The following is a 21,737-nucleotide window of genomic DNA, read 5'->3' as shown; positions in this document are numbered from 1 at the left end:
TTCCTCTCAGCCTCTCTGCCTGCTCTGCTATTTGCCCCCTCTTTCCTCCAGCTCTGAGAACATTTCTTTTAAGATACAGTGACCTGGTCTGGCCCCTGCCCTGCCCACAACCTGCAGAAGGCACCTCCTGCACACGCATGCTGTGGTCTGTTTGAACTTGGGATTCCAGGCTTAATTGGTACCTGCCATCTAGTATTGTTGTGAGGATTAGATAAGTCAGGACGTGGAAGGGGCTTAGAATACTGCCTGGCATGTGGTGAGGGCTCTGTATGTGTTTGCTCGCATTTTGTCATCATTATCATCATTGTTGTCATTGTTGCCATCATCGTCACCATTATTATCATCTTTGCAGATAGTTCTTTGTACACAATTCCATCTTTTCCATCCATCCATTCACCCATCCACCGACCCACCCATCCACCCATCCACCCATTCACCCATCCATCCACCATTCACCTACCCATCCACTCATCCAAACATCTATCCACTCACTCATCCATCCATCCACTCACCCACCCACCCATCCACCCATCCATCCACCACCCATCCACCCCTCCTTTTTTAATGGGAATATGCCATGTGCCCTTAGGGAACCTGCATTTTACACTCTACATTACATTACATATGAACAAAATGGCTCTGGTCCTGGTTAATGGCCTCAAATCCCTGAAACACGGTTATGCTGGGTTCTGTATCCGTGGGCAAACCTAGACTTGTCTTGGTGCTCTGGGTGTAATACACTTTGTAGACCAAGAATATTTGTACTGAGATCTGCTGGCGGTAAGAAAGATCATTCCAGGAAGAGCTTCAAAAGCGAAAGTAACCAAAAATATGTTGATGCTGTTTTTATGCTTCTCGTCTCCCTCATGAGGCTGGGAGCCTGTGTCCCCCTCTGGCCCCATCAGACTGGTTCCCAGACAGTGGGCATCCTTCCTTTCTCCACCTCCCTCTTTGCTATCTTCCCAGACCTGTGAGGAGGGAGTTCTGGTTGTGCGTCCTTTATTCCGTCTGTGCAATGACTACCCGGAATGAGAGGACCCCGTGGCTGAGGAGGGGTGTCCTGTGGTTCCTGAGGGAACTTTCCTCCTCATCACCCCCAACCGCCCACATGGAGGGAGCATGCCCCCTGTCACTCATCATCTCCACTCAGAGGTCTACTAGACATTTCATGTCTAACAAGTCCAACCTGGAACAGCCAACCCCCTGCCCAGCCTGCCTACCCCCAGCCTTCCCCATCTCTCTGAGGACAACTAATTCCTTCTAGCTGCTAGGGCCCCAAACAGTCCAGCTATCCTTGACTCCTCTCTTTCTCTCATGCCCACATCCAGTCCATCGGCAAACCTTCTCAGTTCCAGCTTCAAGAATCCAACCACTTCTCACCACCTTCACTGTTGCCCCCAGGACCAAGCCACCACCATCTTTTGCTTGGGAGAATTTCACTGCACCGTCTAACGTCAACCACACTTGAGAAGAGTTGAATTGCCCTGACTGGTTTGTCTTAGTGGATAGAGTGTCGGCTTGCGGACTGAAAGGTCCCAGGTTCGATTCCAGTCAAGGGCATGTACCTTGGTTGCGGGCACATCCCCAGTGGGGGTGTGCAGGAGGCAGCTGATCGATGTTTCTCTCTCATAGATGTTTCTAGCTCTTTATCCCTCTCCCTTCCTCTCTTTACAAAAATCAACAATACATATATATATATACATATATACATATATATACATATGTATATATATGTATATATGTATATATATATATATATATATATATATATATATATATATATATGAAGAGTTGAATTTTAATGCATGGCCAAAGCAGGCTCTATTCCCTGTGTCTTTGTCTCTAGAATACAAATGCGTCAGAGCAGGGACTGCGGTCTGTGTTGTCCATCCCCAGCACCTGTGTCCCCATCACCCTAAGGAGTGCCTAACACAGAGCTGGCGCTCAATGAATGACTGTCAAATGAATGAATGAAGTTCCATAAACACCCAAGCACAGGCGGGAGCCAGCACTTGCCAATGCTAAAAGGAGGGGATTTTCAGAAACGAATCACCCCTCCCCAGGCCATTGCTCTGAGCGCCTTCTCTGAGCGCCAGCTCTGTAGTTGAGGTAGGAAGGCAGACCCTCACATTGTGGGGGGTGGCAGTGCTGGAGTCAGAGGGACCCGGGGTGCAAACTCTGGCTCTTCCGCTTACTATCTGTGTGACCTGCAGCTGTGATTCTCCTCCTGTGAAATGGAGATACTACTGATAATTACTGGCATTTCTTTAAAAAATATATTTTATTGATTTCAGAGAGAAAGGGAGAGGGAGAGAGAGAGAGAGCTAGAAACAATAATGAGAATCATTGATCGGCTGCCTCCTGCACGCCCCCTCCTGGGGATTGAGCCCGCAACCTGGGCATGTGCCCTTGACTGGAATCGAACCTGGGACCCTTCAGTCTGTAGGCTGATGCTCTATCCACTGAGCCATACCAGGTCGGGCTGGCATTTCTTTTACTGAAAGCTAGGTGCCCGGCACTGCACTGAACCTCTCACACATAGCTCACGCAATCCCCCTACCACAACTTTCATCTTCCATGGGGAGCCGGAGCCGCAGAGAAGTGAACTACCCAAGGTCAAGGCTGTAGAGGCAGAGCGGATTGGAGCCCAGGCATTCCGACCTCACAGGGCTTTATATGCTGCCTGAACTCCTGTCATATGAGATAAGATCTGTAAACTGCCTAGCCAGTGCCTGGTGCGTGTAGTCAGCCCTCCGAGGACGCTGACATCTTTACCTGTGGGGTCAGGCACCAAGAGTCTGAGGAGAGAGGCAGAGCCAGGGGAGGGGCACGGGGGCTGATGGGAGCTCAGTAGTCCTGTGTTGGCAGCTGAGCTCCCCACCAGGGGCAGGAGCTGAAACTCCCTTCTCCATCCTCCAGAGAAGCCTTGGGGCCTCCTCCCCAGGCCTCCGGATTGACAGGCCTGAGTGAGGAGGGCTGGGCATGGGGCCAGGAGGTGGGGACTTAGCTCAGGCAGGCTAATCAGGTCCCAGGGTGAAATTAAAAGGGAGGAGGAAAGCACGAGTTCCATCAGAACTCACACTTCGTCCCGGCTCCCAGGTGCCCGGGAGAGGACCTGGGACACCGGGCGCGAGGAGGTCGGGAGCCAGGGCGCAGGATGGCCTCGCAGAGGGCTGTGCGGCTGAGCCTGAAGAAGCCCACCCATGCGGTGTGTGTGGTGGGAGTCGAGACCTTTGTGGATGTTCGCAGGTGAGACCCGAGAGGCGCTCGCCGGGCCGCAGAGTGAAGGAGCAGAGGCAATGGGTGGGTGTGGGATGGGCGCCTGGTACCTGTTTTGACAGCCGAGCAGGTGGGGGTGGCTGTAGAGCTTGGGAGGGAGGTTCTAGGGTATCGGGTCCACTTTGGGGCCCTGGCTCGTGGGCACCAGGGTCAGGACCCTGGTCTCGAGCGCCCCCTGGACAAGGGTTCCAGCTCTGAGCCCTGGGGTCAGGCTTTGGGGTCTGGGCTCTGCGTCCTGGGGTCTGTGTGGAGCGTGCGTGGAGCATCAGAATGAATTGCTCAAACCAGAGAACAGGGCTGGGCGTCCCTCAGTTTCTTGCCAACAATTCGCCTCTCTGAGGTGGAGGGGTGAGGTGTGTGGCAACTGGATCCTTGGAGGCTAACCAGGGTGATAGGCATCAGGAGGGACTAATTAGGGGCTGGTTTAATGAGTTAAAAAAAGAAAAGAACTTGCAATAAGATCAGGGCTTGTGTTGGCCACGATGGGAGTGGGGGTGGGGGTCATGGTGGCAGCGATGACATCTGAGGGGCAGCAGCAGCAGCAGCTTCTGTCGGCCCAAATCCTCCCTGTCCTGGCTCTGCCCAGGTGGAGGCAGGTCCAGGGACCTGGCACAGCCCCAGGTTCCCCACCTGGCCACTGATGGAGTTAGACTGAGGATCCCTGGGGGCCTTCCCAGCTCTGACAGATGAGCTATGGATTCCATCTTGCTGTACAGATAGGGCTGGGGCCCCAGCAGATGGGGACTCAAGAGGGAACCCTCTCCTAGAGGGGGCTGGGGCTGTTCCACGGTGGGGGTCTGAGCTCCTACGGCCCTCCTGGTTCTCAGTACCTGCGCTCTCCCAGTCTGGTGAATGAATGCCGGCCCGGCTTCCCACCCAGCCTCAGGTGAGCCTCTGACCCAGAAGCCATCCTGGTCGACCCTCTCTCTGCAGTGGCCTGAGGCCCCGTTGAAGGGCTGGGAAGGAGAGCCAGGGGCCCTGGAGGTCAGACTGTGCCTCTAAGTCATACGGGGGGGGGGGGGGGGGCCTGCGGTGGGGTTGGTTCTCTCAGAACTAAGTGGCCAGCAGAGACCCCATTATCTCTTGCTCCTTTACACAATGTCCCCCTCTTTCTGCTTTTGAGAGTATGTTTATTAAAGCTGGAGACAGTGAGACAAAGAAGGGCCTCGGGTAGAAGAAGCCACAGGAGAGAGGCCAGGCAGAGCTGCTTTGGCTCTAGAAATGTTTGCGAAAGAAGGGAGCGAAGGCGGGGCTGCTGTCAGCTCCCTGGAGAGTCAGAGAAAAAGGGCCTTGGGGACAGGCTCGGGGGACCCGCTGTCGCTGCCCATTGCTCCCCTGGTTGCAAGTCTCCTGGGGTCCCTTAGAGTTCAGGAGGTGCACTCCTGCGGGGGAGCCGGGGGGGGGGGGGAGGCAAAAGCACAGGCAAGCTCCTGGGAAGGCCAGTGGGTCCATTTTTTTCAGTCCCAGTGACATGCAATATTATGTTAGCTTCGGGCGTACAGCCTAGTGGTTAGACACTTATAGAACTCAGGAAGTGACCAGCCGGATCAGTCTAGTGCCCATCTGACACCATCCACAGTTATTCCGTACGATATCATGACTGGATTCCCTATGCCGCCCTTTATTCCTCGCCTCCTGCCCTTTTAACACAGGGGTTGCCAGACTGAGCAAATGAGCACGGAAGACTCCCGGTGAGGGTTGCGGTTCAGATACACAGCGACTTTTTTTTTTTTTTTAAAGTACAGTAGTTCCCCCCTTATCTGCGGTTTCGCTTTCCACGGTTTCAGTTAGCTGTGGTCTACCATGGTCTGAAAATATTAAATGGAAAATTCCAGAAGCAAAGAATTCGGATGTTTTGAGTTGGGCACCATTCTGAGAAGTGTGATGAAATACCACGCTGCCCCGTTCCATTCGGCTTGGGATGTGAGTCATCCCTCTGTCCAGCGCCCACCTCCTCGCATCTCATCACGGAGGCCCCGTGTCCTCTCACGTCATCACAGGAAACGGAAGGCTGAGCACAGTGCCGCAAGGTATTTTGAGAGAGGAGAGGCCACAACAGTCAGATAACTTTTATTACAGGATCTTGTTGTAATTGTCCTATTTTATTATTAGTTATTGCTGTTCATCTCTTATTGTGCGTAGTTTATAAATTAAACCTGACCGTAGGTATGTACGTGTAGGACAAAACATGGTATGTAGAAATGCCACCCACACGGTTTTGGGGGTCCACTGTGGGTCTTGGAACGTCTCCCTTGTGGATAAAGGGCGTCTAATATATTGCATGGGACGTGCTTGTATTTTTAAAAATCTGCTGTTCAGCTGAAATTCTAATCGAGCGAGGCATCCTGTACTTTCTCCGGAAACGCTGTTTTAACACCCAGGGGTGAGAAGAGGTCCCTAGTGGGCCCCATCTTCCCGACTCCAGACCCCTGTTCTCATCCCATGGGGTGGCTGTTTCTGGAAGTAATTTCAGAACCTCAGGCCCTTGGTGAGCATTTGACTGGGAGCCAGGTCACCTCCGACGGAGTTAGAAGCGGGGACCTCTGGGAGCCTTCCCCTCGGCCACTGACCTGCTGTCTGGCCTGGGCCAAGTCACGGGCCCTCTCTGAGCCCCAACAAGATGAGTTGCGCCCCCTCTTCAGTTCAGCGTGGAGGTGAAGTGCCCAGACTCTGGAGCTGGACGGACTTGGCTTCTCGTCCTCGCTGCCCCCATTCATGGCAGAGTGCCCCCGGGCAAGCTGCTGCCCATCTCTGAGCCTCAGTGTCCTCATCTGGCAAATGGAGAAGCAATGGCACGCCCCGTCATGGGTTAGGAGGAGGGTATCTGAGACGTGCCTGTGCAGGGCCCTGTGCGCGGAGAGTGCTCACAGCAGTGACGGCTCTGTGGGGTCCTCCGGTTCCTGCGCTTTCCATCATGCCTCCGAGCGTGGGGGACAGAGGACAGGTCGGGGTGCGTGTGGTGGGAACAGAGGACGGTGCTGACTGTGTCTCCGTTGGGACCATCAAGCACCTTAGCAGCTCCAGTGCGGGCCCTGCCCCGCTGAGGGCACGAGGATGTTGCCTGGGATGCTCGTAGCTGCCGGGCTCTGCGTGTCTCTGGGAGGGGTTGCTGCTTCGGGGTCCTGAGTGAGCCCTCTGAGAGGCCGCCGCTCAAGAGCCCGCCAGGAACCTTCTCCCCGGTGGTGGTGGTGACAAGGTCATAGCCACTGCGTCTCTGCACTAGAAACAGGAGCTTCTTCGGCAGCAGATTGGTTTGAAAGTGACCTAGAGAACTCCCTGCAGGCGAGGCCTGCCGTGGGTGCAGAGAGGGACCCAGCATTGTCACGGGAGGTGAACAAAGGGGGATGGTGTTGTCAACCTGGGAGAGATTGAAGGGGAGCCTGAGGCTCACTGCAAGGCCTTGGCCAGCTAGGAGGAAGAGGGCTGCACCTGATCATGAACTTGGGGCTCCCCACCCCCTTGCTGGGTGCCTGGCCATGCAAGGGGCAGCTGAGGCCATGCAAGGAGTTTCTTTCCAGCCTTGCTGGTGGAAGGGCGAGCCTCCCAGAAGAGGAGGGGCGCCGTCACCTCAGCTGCCCGGAGTCTGAACCCTCCAGGAGAGCCCGTGGAGACGGGCGTGTGGGGTGACATCATGGGAAGTGACTCATTCCCCCAGGTGCAGAGTGGACTGGGGCTTTGGAGAGATATTTGTGTTTGAGTAATCATGTGCCCCAGGGTGTCTCAGCTCAAGAAAACCTTAGCGCTCCCCTGTAGCATGTGCTGCAGATCCTACCCCTCTCTGCAGCAGGCTAGCTCACCACCCTGACCCCTCACCCCAGTGGGCCAGCTCACCACCCTGACCCCTCACCCCAGAGGGCCAGCTCACCACCCTGACCCCTCACCCCAGTGGGCCAGCTCACCACCCTGACCCCTCACCCCAGTGGGCTAGCTCACCACCCTGACTCCTCACCCCAGAGGGCCAGCTCACCACCCTGACCCCTCACCCCAGAGGGCCAGCTCACCACCCTGACCCCTCACCCCAGAGGGCCAGCTCACCACCCTGACCCCTCACCCCAGTGGGCCAGCTCACCACCCTGACCCCTCACCCCAGAGGGCCAGCTCACCACCCTGACCCCTCACCCCAGAGGGCCAGCTCACCACCCTGACCCCTCACCCCAGTGGGCCAGCTCACCACCCTGACCCCTCACCCCAGAGGGCCAGCTCACCACCCTGACCCCTCACCCCAGAGGGCCAGCTCACCACCCTGACCCCTCACCCCAGAGGGCCAGCTCACCACCCTGACCCCTCACCCCAGTGGGCCAGCTCACCACCCTGACCCCTCACCCCAGAGGGCCAGCTCACCACCCTGACCCCTCACCCCAGAGGGCCAGCTCACCACCCTGACCCCTCACCCCAGAGGGCCAGCTCACCACCCTGACCCAGGTTGGCCAGACTTCCCTGGCTGTCTACATCTTTGCTCGGAGGTGGCCCTCAGAGGATGCGTACATAAAAAGAGGGGCTGGGCAACATGGGGAATCCATCAGTGGTCCAGCCTGGCCCTCCTTGTCTGCCCAGGAGGCCATGATGGCAGCTGGGAACATTTACTTCGGGATGGAGGAGGAGAAGGCTGGCTGGGTAGGGGACTGGGATATTCTCCTGGAATTTTCCCCAAGCCTCCCGCAGCCCTGCAAAAGCATCAACACAAAAGAGACCCTTGGGATCTGAGACTAGAATTCAAGGAGCGCAGGGGGAGGTCGCTATGGGACCTCTCAGACGAGCCAGAGAGAGGACCCAGGCGGCTGCCTTCTCTGGGGCTCCCTTATTTCAAAACAAGAAAATGCCGGAACAGAGTTCTAAACTCGTGGCCAATATGTTCGTAATTCCTTAATTATTCAGGAACAAATGAAGGCTTTTAACTTGCACAGAAGTGCAATGAGGCGTAATTGTGCTCTTCACGTGGTAATTTAATGATGGGATTGATGCCGGGGTAAATCACAGTGACTGGCAGGTTCCGACAGCCGGGCCGGGACCCGGGTTTCACGCCTCATGAGGACCTTCCTGTTCCGCATCCCATTCCACTGCACGTGTTAATGTTTGAAATTGAGGTTCTTGGAAAATAGGAGGCCAAGGTCCCCCATAAGTTCCCCGGGACCACAAGAGGTCTGTGAGCTGTAGACTCTGGATGTGGAGTGTATGTTCTTGAGACGCACAATACTGTTCATCAGTGGCCAGCCACCCCTCAGCTCAGGGGGCTACCTGACCCCTGACCCCTGCTGCCACCCGCCATTTCAGCTCTATCAGCCCCTTCTGGCCCCATCGCCGCTCCCCTGTGCCCCCCTCCTTATCATTTCCAGTCTTGGCATCACCCCAGTTCTTCCCTTCTCCTTTCCCTCTCCAGCTCCTGTCACTTCCCACCTCCAGTTTTCTCTTCTCCTCCCAGACCCCGCCCCTCTGCCCTGGGTGGGCGGGAGGGTCTGAGAGAAGATTCCAGATGTAAGGAGTGGGGGTGTCGCTCACTGGCGATGGAGATTCCTCCTCGATCCCAGAATGCCTTCCCTGTGACGTGCTGTCCTCTCCATTGCTCTGCCTGTCTCTGTGCTTCTGAGCAGCGATTCAGCTCTGCCAAGTGGGCCTGATGCTCAGAGATGTGGGGGTGGGCCGTGGGGCTGGAGGGATATGAGAGTCACGTGATGACAGCTGAGAACAGGACAGGTCTTAGTCATCACCGCCGGCCGGGGTCGGGCTGGTCCTCACAGACCGTGTGAACCTGGCCATCGCTTAGCTTCTCTGGATCTTCCCCCCTTCCTAGATGGCGATAAACTTCGCCTGTGAATTTGACCCCGCTTTGCAGATGAGGGATTTCACAATCCCAGAGCGCAGGCTGGCTTGCCTTCATTCTACAGATGGGACACCCAGCTGAGAGGGGAGAAGTGATTCATGACGCTGACTCCACTCGAGGCCTTCGCTCAGGGGCATTCTGGTCCCAGCCCCTTTTGCCTCTGCCGGGAAGGCTCCTGGGCTAAGCTGCCCCCCTCCTCCCAGCCCCCATTCCTGGGCAGGCAGGGGTCCCCTTAAAAGAAGGCCTGGCCATCCTGGGCCCTCCTTCCAGGCTCCGAGTGTGGCTTCCGCGTCCCCCTCCACCCCCCAAGCAATGGCAGGCATAAGGCACCCATAATTGTTATCTCGGGGAAGGAGAAACTCCCTCTGAATTTCAGTCCATCTTCTGTAAAATGGGGAGAGGAAAAATTCCGCCTACCCCGCCCTGCTCAGCATATAGGGGCCGTGGGGGTGGAATTGGAATGGAGGATAAGTGTGTTGTAGATTGCGATGTGCCCGCTCTGTGTGGGCCCTACCCTTGTCACCCTGGGGTGACTCATCCATCCTTTCTGGTGCCCAGTGCAATGCCCTATGCCAGTGGTTGGCAAACTGCGGCTCGCGAGCCACATGCGGCTCTTTGGCCCCTTGAGTGTGGCCATGAAGTTTCAATCACACTGTACGTGCGCGCCCGCACGTGGTATTTTGTGGAAGAGCCACACTCAAGGGGCCGCAGTTTGCCGACCACTGCCCTATGCACAGTAGGTGCTCAGGAAATGAGTGTTGAGCAGCTGGCAGCACTAACAGGAGACCCATGTGCCCCTGGGAGCTGCCTTCCTTCAGGACTGGAGTTTGTGGGGCCAGTCGGACATGGTGAGTCTCAGCTCCAGGCACAAGGGCCCACAGAGCTGACCCCATCTGCTGGGGCCTGCTGGCTGGTCCCATGGTATCTCTTGTGGCTTCGGTTCAGGGGTCTTCAAGTCCAGGACACCTGGGCGGTGGCACCCCGGGGGGTCCTGGCCTGCAGGCGGCCGTCCAGGTGTGGAGAGGAGCCACGGCTGCCCACCGGCTTGCTCTCCAGCCTTTCCATTCAATTCTGCATTATTCTCCCCTCCTGCCCTTGCCTGTCCCTGGCACAGTGCCGTGGGCAACCCTCCAGGCACACTGGTCCTTTGCTACCCACCCACCCATCTGCAGACTGGGTCAGTGCCTTTCTGACCTCCCTGCCCAGACCCTAGTTCAGGGGTCTGGGGCCCTACCAGACCCTAAACTCTGTCCCCAGGGGCTGGTAAAGTCTAAGTGGCAGGTAGGATGGATGGCATGGGAGGAACTTTGCCATGACCTCTGTATCTCTCCTCTACCTAGAAACCAGATGGTAAACTTGAAATAAGGTGTGGCCTGTGGAGGCCCAGTGAGTGGAAGCTTCTGAGAGGCAGGTTCCAGCCAAGCAAAAGGAAAAGCTTTCTAATTACTCGATTTTCCAAAGCACAGAGGGGTGTTAGGTAGTGAGCTGCCTGTCGTGGGAAGTGTTCAAGCATGGAGTCCTGTGCTGGGCAGGGGCTGACCCGGGTGGCCTTCGAGAGTCCTTTCTGAGCCAAGGCCTGTGCAGATACCCTACAGTCTCGTTCTCCTGGGGCAGGCAGGGCCCCACAAGTCAGGAGCACTGTTCCCCTGGCCTGCACGGCCTCACTCCTGTGAGGCTCAGGTGTGCAGATGGGGAGGGAGGAACATGGCTCTCCTGCCTCGGTGTCCTAGATCCTGCCTTAGGCCTCCCTATCAGATCCCAAGGACCCTTAAGCAGAAATTTGTGCTGCAGTGTCAACATTTTCTTCTCTCCTTCCTACATTTCCTGGTCCCGCTGGGGCCACGCTCGGGGCACGCACACTCATTTCAATGTCAGCCAGGACAGCAGTAGAAGACAAATAAGCTGCTTCCTCGCCTCTTTCACCCTAGGGAGTTCCTTAACCTCTCAGATTTCTTCATCGGCTAAATAAGGACAATAACACATACCTGGGAGGGTTGTTGTGAAGTGTGGGCGAGGTCACAGGTATCAAAAATTGAGCTTGTGCCTGGCACATAGAGTAAGTGCTTGAAAACACCACCCCGATAGACCCCGCCCCCACATTACCCGTGAAACATGCTTTCCTTATGCCAAAGCAAGTGGGCATGGCTGTGGATGTGCAATGCCCCGTCCTACCCTCCGTGCCTGCTCTCCTGAGATTCTCTGAGAACCGGCTCCATTCTCCTTGTACCTCTTTACTGCCCTGGGGCACCGGGCCTGCTCTGGGCAGGGGGTGCAGGGGCAGGCAGCGTGAGTCAGGCAGGGAGCTGCTCTGGCCAACAAGGACGGACTTGAAGGGCCCCAGGAAGGTCCGAACCAGTGCTTTGGGGACAGAGGAAAGGACGCGGGCTCCGGCTCCCGTGGGCTGGGCTGTTACAGGGAAGAGTTACAGGAGTGGCAATGATGGCGCCTAACACTTATTAAGCACCTACTGTGTGCCAAACACTTTAAATACATCAATTCATGGACTCTCCCGACAGCCCCAGGAAGTAGCTCTTTGGGTTACATCCATGCGACTGAGGAGGAACATTGGGGTGGGATTTGAGGCCACACTCCATACAGAGTCCACTCCCTGCTCCACAGAGAAGGGGGTGTTTGAAGTGGATATTTAAGAATGCAAAAGATGGCCCCTCCCACATCCTCTCTACCCCCTCTCCCGCAAAGATGGGGGAAGGGCACTGGGGGCAGAGGGTGGGAGAGGTCACAGACTCATCAGCATGACCCTGGAAATGATGATCAAGATCAGGAAGTTACCCTGCCAGGCTCTCCCGGGTGGTAATGACTGTAGTTCAGCGGTTCTCAACCTGTGGGTCGCAACCCCTTTGGGGGTCGAACGACCCTTTCACAGGGGTCGCCTAAGACCATCGGAAAACACATATATAATTGCATATTGTTTTTGTGATTAATCACGATGCTTTAATTATGTTCAATTTGTAACAATGAAAATACATCCTGTATATCAGATATTTTCATTACGATTCATAACAGTAGCAAAATTACAGTGATGAAGCAGCAACGAAAATAATTTTATGGTTGGGGGTCACCACAACATGAGGAACTGTATTAAAGGGTTGCGGCATGAGGAAGGTTGAGAACCACTGATTTAAAGGGATATTTCAAGGCCATTACTTTGCCTGGCACTGCACTTGGGGTTTTGGTTGTGTCTGGGGCCTGCACCAAAGGGACCAAGGCAAAGAACTGGCAAGGCCAACCACACTGGGGGCAACCTGGGACTCACCCAAACTCCCAGGCCTGCCTGTTCCACCCCCAAGAATGTTGAATATTTGGGTGGGTTCTCAGGGGTCCAGGAAAGGACGGAAGCGGGAAGATATATCCAAGGACCCTTCTGGCCCTGGCGTCTTTGCAGTCAAGTGGGTCTATGGGCTGCGCCAGCACAGCCAAGGGTGATCCTGGGGGCGGGGGGGGGGGGGGGGGGGTGGTGGTGAAAGGATTGAGAAAAGAAAAGAAGACAAGAGAATGAAAGCTGGGTCTCGGTGGGACGCTGCTCCCTGATGAGGAGACAGCGCCAGCGCCCACATGCCATATCTTTATTTTATAGCAGATGCCATGAGGCAAAGTAGGGGCGTGATCAAGTTGTTTACAGCATTCTCGTGAGCTCCAACCTCACTCAACTACATGCACCCAAACTCTATCACAAGGCATGTGGGGCCATATGTTCGGACCATAGGTTCAAGCTCACAACCACAGCCGTTGGCTATAATTGCGCTGGGAGGGCCCTGACCTCCAGCTGGGACTTGCACGTGGCAATGAGAGGACCCTGTCCTTTCATTAGTCTGAGGCTTGAACCTGGCCAAAACACTGTCGCCGCGCCCCATAGGTCTATGTACGTGGACTTGATCTTGGGAGGTGACCTTGAGGCCAATGGCTCTGCCCTGCTGATGGCTGTGGAGAGCCCTGATGTATAGGGAGGAGAAGCAGTGGTTCCTCTCTAGGCCGTGAGCTCCACGTGGCCCAGGCCCTCATGGAACCCAGGGCCTTCGCGCAGTGCTCAGCAAGAGGGTGTACAGTTCAGGTTTATTCAGGGATGAAGGACAAGAGGCACCCTCTGAGGCCCTGTTGGCTTCGCTCTGGGTGCCTGTGGCCGGAGTTTGCAGAACATCGCCTCCTCTACGGCCCAGAAAGACCAGCCCCTACACTGTGGCTGGGAGCAACTGGTGTGTGAGGAGTGGATGGAGGCCTGGCAGACAAGCGCCCCAGGCTGGGGGCTGGCAGACGGAGGGCTTCTCAACTCCCCTTTCTAGAGCCCAGAGCCCTGGGGTATCAGGTGGGTGTGGTGTACCAGGTGGACGGGGAGAAGTTGCCCTGGGTACTGGCACCAGCCAAGTTCTAGATCCCTCCTGGGTACAGATGGGCCGAGTCTCCCTGCCGAGTAGAGGTACCTGAATCCATTTATGCCTTTAACCAGGGCTTATGAGCACCGACTACGTGCCAGACACTGTTATAGGTGCTGGAGATACAGCGCTGAGCAAAATAGACCACACTCCCTGCCCTCATGGATGTGAGCTTCCAGCAGGAGAGATGGGCAACAATCAACTGAATGAGTCAGGATCAGCAGAGTATCAGGAGAGTGGGGGAGAAGGCGGGGTGAGCTGCAGATTAAATGGGGTGATGGGAGGGCTCATTGAGAATATAACACTTAAGCCAATCCCTGAAGAGGGTAAGGGAGGGAGCCTTGTGGATACCTGGGGCGGTGCGGGGGGGGGGGGGGGGGGAACCATTCTATGCAGAGGCAGCAGCCAGAGCAAGGGTCCTGGGGCAGGACAGTCTGGCAGTTTCATGGAAGAGCAGGAAGGTCAGTGTGGCTGGAGCAGAGTGGGAAAGGGGGAGGGGTGCAGAGTGGGGAGGAGGAGGTCGGGGAGGGGCAGGAAGTCCATCAGGAGGGACCTTGTATATCACTGTGGGGACTTTGTTGAGTGTGACGGATCCACTATTTTTGAACATAAAGGAGCAACACAATATGACTTACGTATGTGAGTGTGGAACAGACCAGAGAGGGCTCCTAGGTGGAGGGAGACCAGTGAGGAGGCTGCCCAGTGATCCCGGGGAGTGGCAATGATAGTGGAGGTGGTCGTCCAAGTGGATTTCCTGTTGGCAGCATGAGAGCAGGAAGCCTTGGGGTGGGGTGCGGTGGGGTGGGGGTGTCCAGAGGTTTGCTGTCTCTGCTTCCTGGAGTCTCGGGGTTGCTGTAAAATGGAGGGTTGAACTCTGTGGCTTGGCCCCATCCCCATCTCCCCTTTTTAAAAAAAATCCTCACCTGAGGATATTTTTTTCCATTGCTTTTCAGAGAGAGTGGAAGGGAGGGGGAGAGGCAGCGGGGAGAGAGAGAGACAGACAGATTAGTTGCCTTCTGCAGGCACCTGGACTGGGGGTGGGGAGTGAACCCTCAACTAAGGTCCTTGACTGGGAATTGAGCCCTTTGGTCCGTGGGCTGAGGCTCTAACCACTGAGCCCGGCCAGGGCCCCAGCTCCCTTTGGGCTGTCTGATGTCTAGGGCGCCCAGGGAGGTCTGATGAAAGGGCTCTAGTACGTAAACCAGCGGTTCTCAACCTGTGGGTCATGACCCCTTTGGGGGTCGAACGACCCTTTCTCAGGGGTCGCCTAAGACCATCGGAAAACACATATATAATTGCATATTGTTTTTGTGATTAATCACGATGCTTTGATTATGTTCAATTTATAACAATGAAAATATATCCTGCATATCAGATATTTTCATAACGATTCATAACAGTAGCAACATTACAGTGATGAAGCAGCAACGAAAATGATTTTATGGTTGGGGGTCACCACAACATGAGGAACTGTATTAAAGGGTCGCGGCATGAGGAAGGTTGAGAACCAGACTTAAACATAGCTCAGCACCTGTGCTCTGCTCCACCCCCTTGTGTTACAGATGGGGAGACTGAGGCCAGGGGGTAATGTGCCCGGGTGAGTCACATGAAGGTCAGAGGACAGCTGGATGGAGCCTAGGCTGCCCAGTGCCCAGCCAGGCTGGCCTCCTGGCCCGTGGCCCTCGCCCACCATTCCCCAGCCCAGCTGTTGGGGTGGCATTTGGGTGGCCTTGCTGTGGTCACACTCCTGAGCCCCGGACTTTGCCCCTCTGCTTTCTCTGTCAGCGATGTGCCCAAGGGCGCCAAGACCTTCAGGGTCTCTGGGAGCTCCGGGGTACATATCTTCATTGTCTACGACCCAACACGGGTGACAGTGCCCACAGACAAAGACCACTGGCCCCTGGACACCAGTGTGGACCTGACTGTATCCTTGGACACAGCCAGTAAGGCCTTAGATGATCTCAAGGTAAGAGGCCCTTCCCCACAGGAAGGGACTGCACCTGCCCACCGGCACCCAAGGTAAGAGCCCCCAAAGCGTACCTCATTCACCCGACTCAACCGAACCCCCTAAGGCTTCTGACACCTGCGTCCACACAACACAATCTGATACAACTCCGTAGACACCCCAAACACGCAAGCCCACCCCATGCCCAATGTGACACGTCCACATGAATGAATTCTCCCTGAAAACACAGCCTGCCTGCTCTCCCGTCAGGTTCACAAACATCCCGCATTAATCCTGTGCTCAACCTACACACAGACGCCCTAACAAGTCCCCCACGCTGGTGCAGGCAGGACCTGTGCGCGCACCTGGGCAGACGCAGGTGCGCACGTAGACGTGCAGCGTCTCCCACACCTAAACCATCGGGAGGTCTTCTCTGGCTCAGATGACAGCCTCCTAACTTGCCCCGGCCTCCCACCACACACAGTGACCTGACTGGGCAGGGACAACGCAGGGACTGCGCAGCCTTGGTAGACAGAGGCCCTGGGGCCCGCCGTGGGCTCAGACCTTGCCTCCTAGGCTGAGGCGCTGTGCGCCTGCCAACAGGGCCCTGGTGGCCGCATTACGCATGGGCCCTGTCTACTGGGGCCATTCTGGGGGGCGGGGGGGGGGGGGGCGGGGGGAGGCGTGGAAGTGGCCTGGAGAGAGCACTTGGCATGGGTTCTGGATCCTGGGAAAAGCTCGTCACCACTGGCTGCTATTATGGGATGGAGGTCATTGTTCCCATTTTACAGGCGAAGAAATAGAGGCCTTGAGTAACTTGGCCTAAGTCAGTGGTGATGGATGGTCCTTCTCTCATTCTTTCTCTCTGACATCCCCCATGAATTCCTGAGGGTCCACCAGCTCCCTCTAGAATCCGCCCGCACCCTGCCTAGCCCTGGAAGCTGGGGAGGCACCCACAGCCTCTCTAGCTGGAGGAGGCAGCTTGGGATCCAAGCCTGGAGCCCGTGAGACATGGGCCTGCAGCAGCAGGGAGGACCTGGGGACCCCAGGCCTGCCCTGCCTCTAAGCAGGGGTGTTTGAAGGTGTGGGTCACCCCCAAACCCTTGGTCACTGCCATCTCTGAAGGGGCGGCCGTGCTGGCTTAGGGCTGACCATGTCCCCACAGGTGAAGGTCTCCTACTTTGGGCAGAGCGAGGACCATGCCCTGGGCCGCAGTGAGCTCTACCTCACCGGCGTCGGTACGTACCACCTCTCTGGCTCTCTGTATATCCCCACACTCCTCCGTGGTGGCTGTGGAGGGTCTTGGGGGGCCCTGAGTGCAAGCCCATGGCCAGCTTCCTCCACCATTGAGGGGTGTGGCTCCCTAGAACACCAGGGATGGAGACCCAGCAATACTTAGGGCCACAGGAATCTAGAAACTGCACTGCCCCGTGTCAACAGCTAGACCCACAACTGGCCCCTTCACCTGGAGTCCCAGCTGTCACCTCCACTGGAACCCCCAGGCCAGCACTGCACCCTGGACAGCCACGTGCCCCCCCCAGCCTGAGCACCAGGGCAGCTGGCCCCTAGAGCTACGAAACCAGCACCCAGAGCCTCAGGCCTGGTCCCCAACCGTGGGACTCAGGGCCCCCAACTCAGCAACTGTAGATGAGCAAGAATCTCAAGACACGAAGATGTGGGCCCCTCCCACACCCAGCACCACATGGGGCTGCCACAGGGCATCCCAGAACAGGGCCTCCCACTTCTCAGGGGCCTGGGGAGGGGCAAAGCTTTCCCCCACCTGAATGTTATAGGCAGAAGCTGGGGCCCGGTGAGCCCCTGGCAACTCCTCTCCATCCCTCTCTAGACATCTCCCTGGATGTTGACACAGCCCGCAAGGGCAAGGCAAAGAGGAGACAAGGCGACAAGGTGAGGCTTTCCTGGCTACCCCAAGCCAGCACGGTAGACAGGTAAACCTGGGGCTGGGCGTGGGGTGGGGTGGGATGGGGTGGGGGGAGGTGGGCCCTCCCTCCAGAAGGGCCATGGACTCCGAGGGCCTGGGGTACCCAGCAGTGCAGGGGACCCATCTGGGGACTGCCAAGTGGGAGTCACTTACACTGTGTGATGGGCAGCAGCTTACCCCCTGGGTCTCTCTCATGCCACCTTAGGCTTGGGGCTGGTTCTCTTGCTTGGTAGGTTTTCTGTTTCGTGGGGGGCATTTGGAACCCCAAACATGGCAGGTGCTTCATAAAGGTTGTTGACTGACTGAATGAAGGCGAGGAGAAGGCGAGGCTTCCAGTGGAGGAGGCTGGGTGGGCAGCCCAGTTACACCCTAAAGAGTGAGGGGCAGGCGGGGGTGGGCTCAAGGCAGCACCCCACAGGAAGTACCGGAAGCCATCCTGGAGGGTAGAAGATGTAGTTTGCAGAGAAGGACCCCCGAGAGGAAGCCTGGACCACAGGGTCTGTGGACAGGGCTGCCACGGATGGCTGTGCAGGCCGTTCCCTGCACGCATGGCCTGGAGGAGACGGTGGGTGGGGCCGATCTTACCAGGCACGTCTTGGGCCCTGGTGCAGGGAAGCCCCAACCCAGAGGGCTGAACACAAGCGCCATATAGGCTAGCAGTGCCCCCGTATGGCCCCCGGACCAGAGTTTGAATCCCATCTACGTGGCTTCCCACAGCCTCTCTCCCCTCTCCTGTGAGGAGAGAGAGCGGGCCTGCACTGCGGGCTGGTGGGGAGAACGCAGAAGCGCATCAGGAAGAGCGTGGATCATTCGATCAACCACGGAGGCAGGGCTCCAGCCATCCTCCCCGCCCCGGGCCTCGGTGGGGCCTGCGGGGCTGTGGGAGCACAGGCCCCAGAGGGTGCGGGGATGAGGAGGGCCTTCCAGGCCTCTTCAGTCCCATCGAGGTCAGAGCGAGGCAGCCTCTGCCCTGGCAGGGCCAACACCCTGCAGGCTGGCGAAGGGCAGGCTGGCGAAGGAAGGCCGTGCTGGGTATGGTGACTGATGGCTGGGTGGGGCCGCTGTGTGCGGTGGCTCAGGTCATTCACCCCACAGAGGTGAACGACACCTGGATGGAGCTCAGTCCCCAAATCTATGAGCCCTCTGTAAATATTTTAAAAAGAAACATTTTAAAATATATTTTTGTTGATTTCAGAGAGAGGAAGGGAGAGGGAGAGAAACACCAATGATGAGAGAAGATCATGGATCAGCTGCCTCCTGCACACCCCCTACCGGGGATGGAGCCCACAACTTGGACCTGTGCCCTGACCAGGAATCGAACCGTGACCTTCTGCTTCATAGGTCAACGCTCAACCACTGAGCCACACCGGCCGGGCATGTAATTCTTTACGCAAACACAGGATACAATGTTCTCCAAGCAAACAAAGCAGCCAGCGCTAGCCATGTCCAGAACCCCTTCCCAGAGCCCCCTGGGTCCCACTGACCCCAAGGTCTCTGGTTTTACCACAGAAAACCTGGCGCTGGGGCCCTGCGGGCTATGGGGCTATTCTGCTGGTGAACTGTGACCGCGATGATCTCAGGTCCAGGGGGCTCGACCTTGAAAACAGCCAGCTGACGTCACTGGAGGGTGAGCGACAGAAGGGACCTGTGGTGGTGTCCAGGGTGATGGTGTGGGGTGGTAAAGGGTCAGAGGGGATGGGACGGGAGCCGGTCAGCGGGGTAGAGGGAGGGTTGTCTCAGGGGTGCCACTCGCTTCAGACCTGAAGGACATGTCCCCCATGGTGCTGACCTGCGACGGCCCTGACAAGCTCTTCGACAACCACAAGCTGGTCCTGAACGTGCCGTTTTCTGATTCCAAAAGAGTGGGCGTCTTCTGTGCTCGGGGTGAGTGGCCTGGTGTCCTGCCCTGTCCATCCTCCGCTTCCCAAGCTCTTTCTTCTCTCGTCCACATCTCTCTCTTCCTTCCATCACCTTCCGTAACTCTCATTACAGCTTACAAACAGCCACTCCATCTGGACACATGTCACCCAAGAAGGAGGCTCGATAACTAGTCCCATTATACAGAAGGATAAACTGAGGCTCAGATGCCTGAATTTACTGTCTTAAGGTCACACAACCATTTGGGGGTGGAGCAAGCATTCAAACCCAGGTCTCTTGACTGCCCCCATGTCCTCTCCTCCTTCTCCCTCTGGTCACTCAGCTCGGGATGAGCCCCCGATGCCCCGACAAGCACTGTCCAGTCGGGGGGAAGGGGGGCAGGAACCAGCAAAGCTGAGGCCCAGGCCTTCCCTGGGAGCTCTGCTCTACCAGAGATTTAATTCATCAAAGTCTGTGGCTTAAAAGATACCCATCCTTAACCCTGAGGTGCCCTTACTTGTTTTTATTAATAGCAAGAGGCCTCTCCTGCCCCTTCCTTCTTCCTCTTTATGCATTTCTGTTCGAGCAGACCCAGAACTTGTTGTTCTGGCTAAATGAGCCTGGCAGGAACCTTTGAATGCATCAGCGGTGGCAGGTTAGGCAGGGGCCGGACCTGGAGACACCGTGACACCAGAGCAGGAGCAAGTCTTTGTGCGTGAACTGGCAGCCCTCCCAGTTGAGACCAGACCCGCCATGGACAGTTCCCGGGAGAGAAGGAGGCAGGCAGAACTACCACTTCCTCTCTCTCTCTCTCTCTCTCTCTCTCTCTCTCTCTCTCTCTCTCTCGATATTACTATTCTTTTTTTTTTTTTTAAACCTCACCCGAGGATGTTTTTATTGATTTTTAGAGAGAGAGGAACATTGACTTTATTGATTTTTAGAGAGAGAGGAACATTGATGTGAGAGAGAAACATGGATCAGTTGCCTCCTATATGCGCCCCCACTGGGGAACAAACCCGCAACCTAGGTATGTGCCTAATTGGGAATTGAACCCGCAACCTTTTGGTGCATGGGATGATGCTCCAACCAACTCTGCACACAGCCAGGGTTACTACTCAATTTTAAAAAATCAAGGTGAAATTCAGATAGCATAAACTGAGCCATTTTAAAGGGAACAATTCAGTGGACCTTCATACATTCTCAATGTTGTATAACCACCTCCTCTCTCTAGTTTCAAGACATTTTCATCTCCCCCTACCCTGCCCCAAATAAAACCCTGTACTCATTACTAGTCACTCCCCGTTCCCCCCGCCCCCAGCTCCTGGCCAAAGCTAATCTGCTTTCTGTCTCTATGTATTTGCTTATTCTGGACAGTTCATATAAGTGGAATCATGCACTGTGTGGTCTTTGTGTCTGGCTCCTTTCACTTAACACTTTCCAGGTTCACCCATGTTGTAGCATCTATTAGTACTATATTCTTTTTTATGCATGAATAATTTCCCATTGTGTGGACATATTACAATTCGTTTTTTCATTCATCTGTTGATGGACATTTGGGTTGTCTTCACCTCTTCTTGTGCCAGCTGGTTTGAAGCTTAAATTGACCTCATGAGAAATATAATGTTAGCCCATTTCACAGATGAGGAACTAAGGCTCAGAGAGGTTGAGTCACTGAGCCGACGTCACACAGCTTGTGCCTGGCAGAGCTGGAGAGGAGCCCAAGTAGATCGAGCACAGAGGTGGCTCTGCCCCTGGTTTCCTCTCCGCCTGTCCTTCCAGCCCCACACCCCTGTCCCAGCCCCGGTCCCTGTGCTGACTCTGGTTCCCTTAGGTGGGAATTCCCTCTCACACTACAAGCAGGTGCTGGGGCCCCAGCATCTGTCCTACGAAGTCGAGCGGCAGCCCGGGGAGCAGGAGATCAACTTTTATGTGGAGGGGCTCACCTTCCCCAATGCTGATTTCTCGGGGCTGGTCTCTCTCAGCGTCAGCCTGGTGGACATGGGGGTACGTATGGCCTGGAGGCTGGGATAGGGGCTGAGGGACTTGGGGGACCAGTTTGGAGGCTCCAGGACCCCTGAGTCCCCTCGTTTCCCCCTAGACCCTGCCCGAGGTGCCCATCTTCACAGACACTGTGGCCTTCCGCATGGCCCCCTGGATCATGACCCCCAACACCCAGCCCCCCCTGGAGCTGTATGTGTGCAGGTGAGGCCTCACCCCCCCCCCCCCCCCCCACACACACACACAGCTCTCCTGCCATCTCTGGAACCGTGGAGCTAGGAACAGAAGCTGTTCTGTGGTGGGCTCCTCACTCGGACCGGATGGATTCAGCGAGGGCTCCCACAGGCGCAAGCTGGGAGCAGGACAGCAGCAGGCGGGCTTGGGCCTGTCAGCCCACCTGCCCCGAGCAGCTAAGGCCCTGGTTGAGGTCACGGACTCAACCTTCAGTGCCCCTGCCTCTACCCTGTCCTGCCTGCAGCAGCCCCAGAACATTTTGGGTTCAGTCTAGGT

General features: G+C 56.3%; 1 protein-coding gene across 1 annotated transcript in view; it reads left to right on the top strand.

Moving 5' to 3' along the window:
* Positions 1 to 3,157: 3,157 nt before the first annotated feature.
* The window catches only part of LOC308514917 (protein-arginine deiminase type-1-like), a gene marked incomplete at both ends in the record, with an annotated part of 29,508 nt that continues 10,928 nt past the window's right edge, over positions 3,158 to 21,737 (top strand). The window contains 8 exons of the mRNA XM_081085264.1: positions 3,158 to 3,249; positions 15,271 to 15,451; positions 16,596 to 16,668; positions 17,277 to 17,338; positions 18,882 to 18,999; positions 19,131 to 19,256; positions 21,061 to 21,233; positions 21,328 to 21,431. Coding sequence (XP_080941390.1) covers positions 3,158 to 3,249; positions 15,271 to 15,451; positions 16,596 to 16,668; positions 17,277 to 17,338; positions 18,882 to 18,999; positions 19,131 to 19,256; positions 21,061 to 21,233; positions 21,328 to 21,431 — 929 coding nt within the window. The remainder of the gene's footprint in view (positions 3,250 to 15,270; positions 15,452 to 16,595; positions 16,669 to 17,276; positions 17,339 to 18,881; positions 19,000 to 19,130; positions 19,257 to 21,060; positions 21,234 to 21,327; positions 21,432 to 21,737) is intronic.

The sequence above is a fragment of the Myotis nattereri genome, assembly GCF_964212035.1.
Source record: "Myotis nattereri genome assembly, chromosome: 3".
NCBI classification, from domain to species: Eukaryota; Metazoa; Chordata; class Mammalia; order Chiroptera; family Vespertilionidae; genus Myotis; species Myotis nattereri.
The sequence above is the reverse complement of the archived record's forward strand: the minus strand, read 5'-3'. Positions and strand labels throughout refer to the sequence as shown.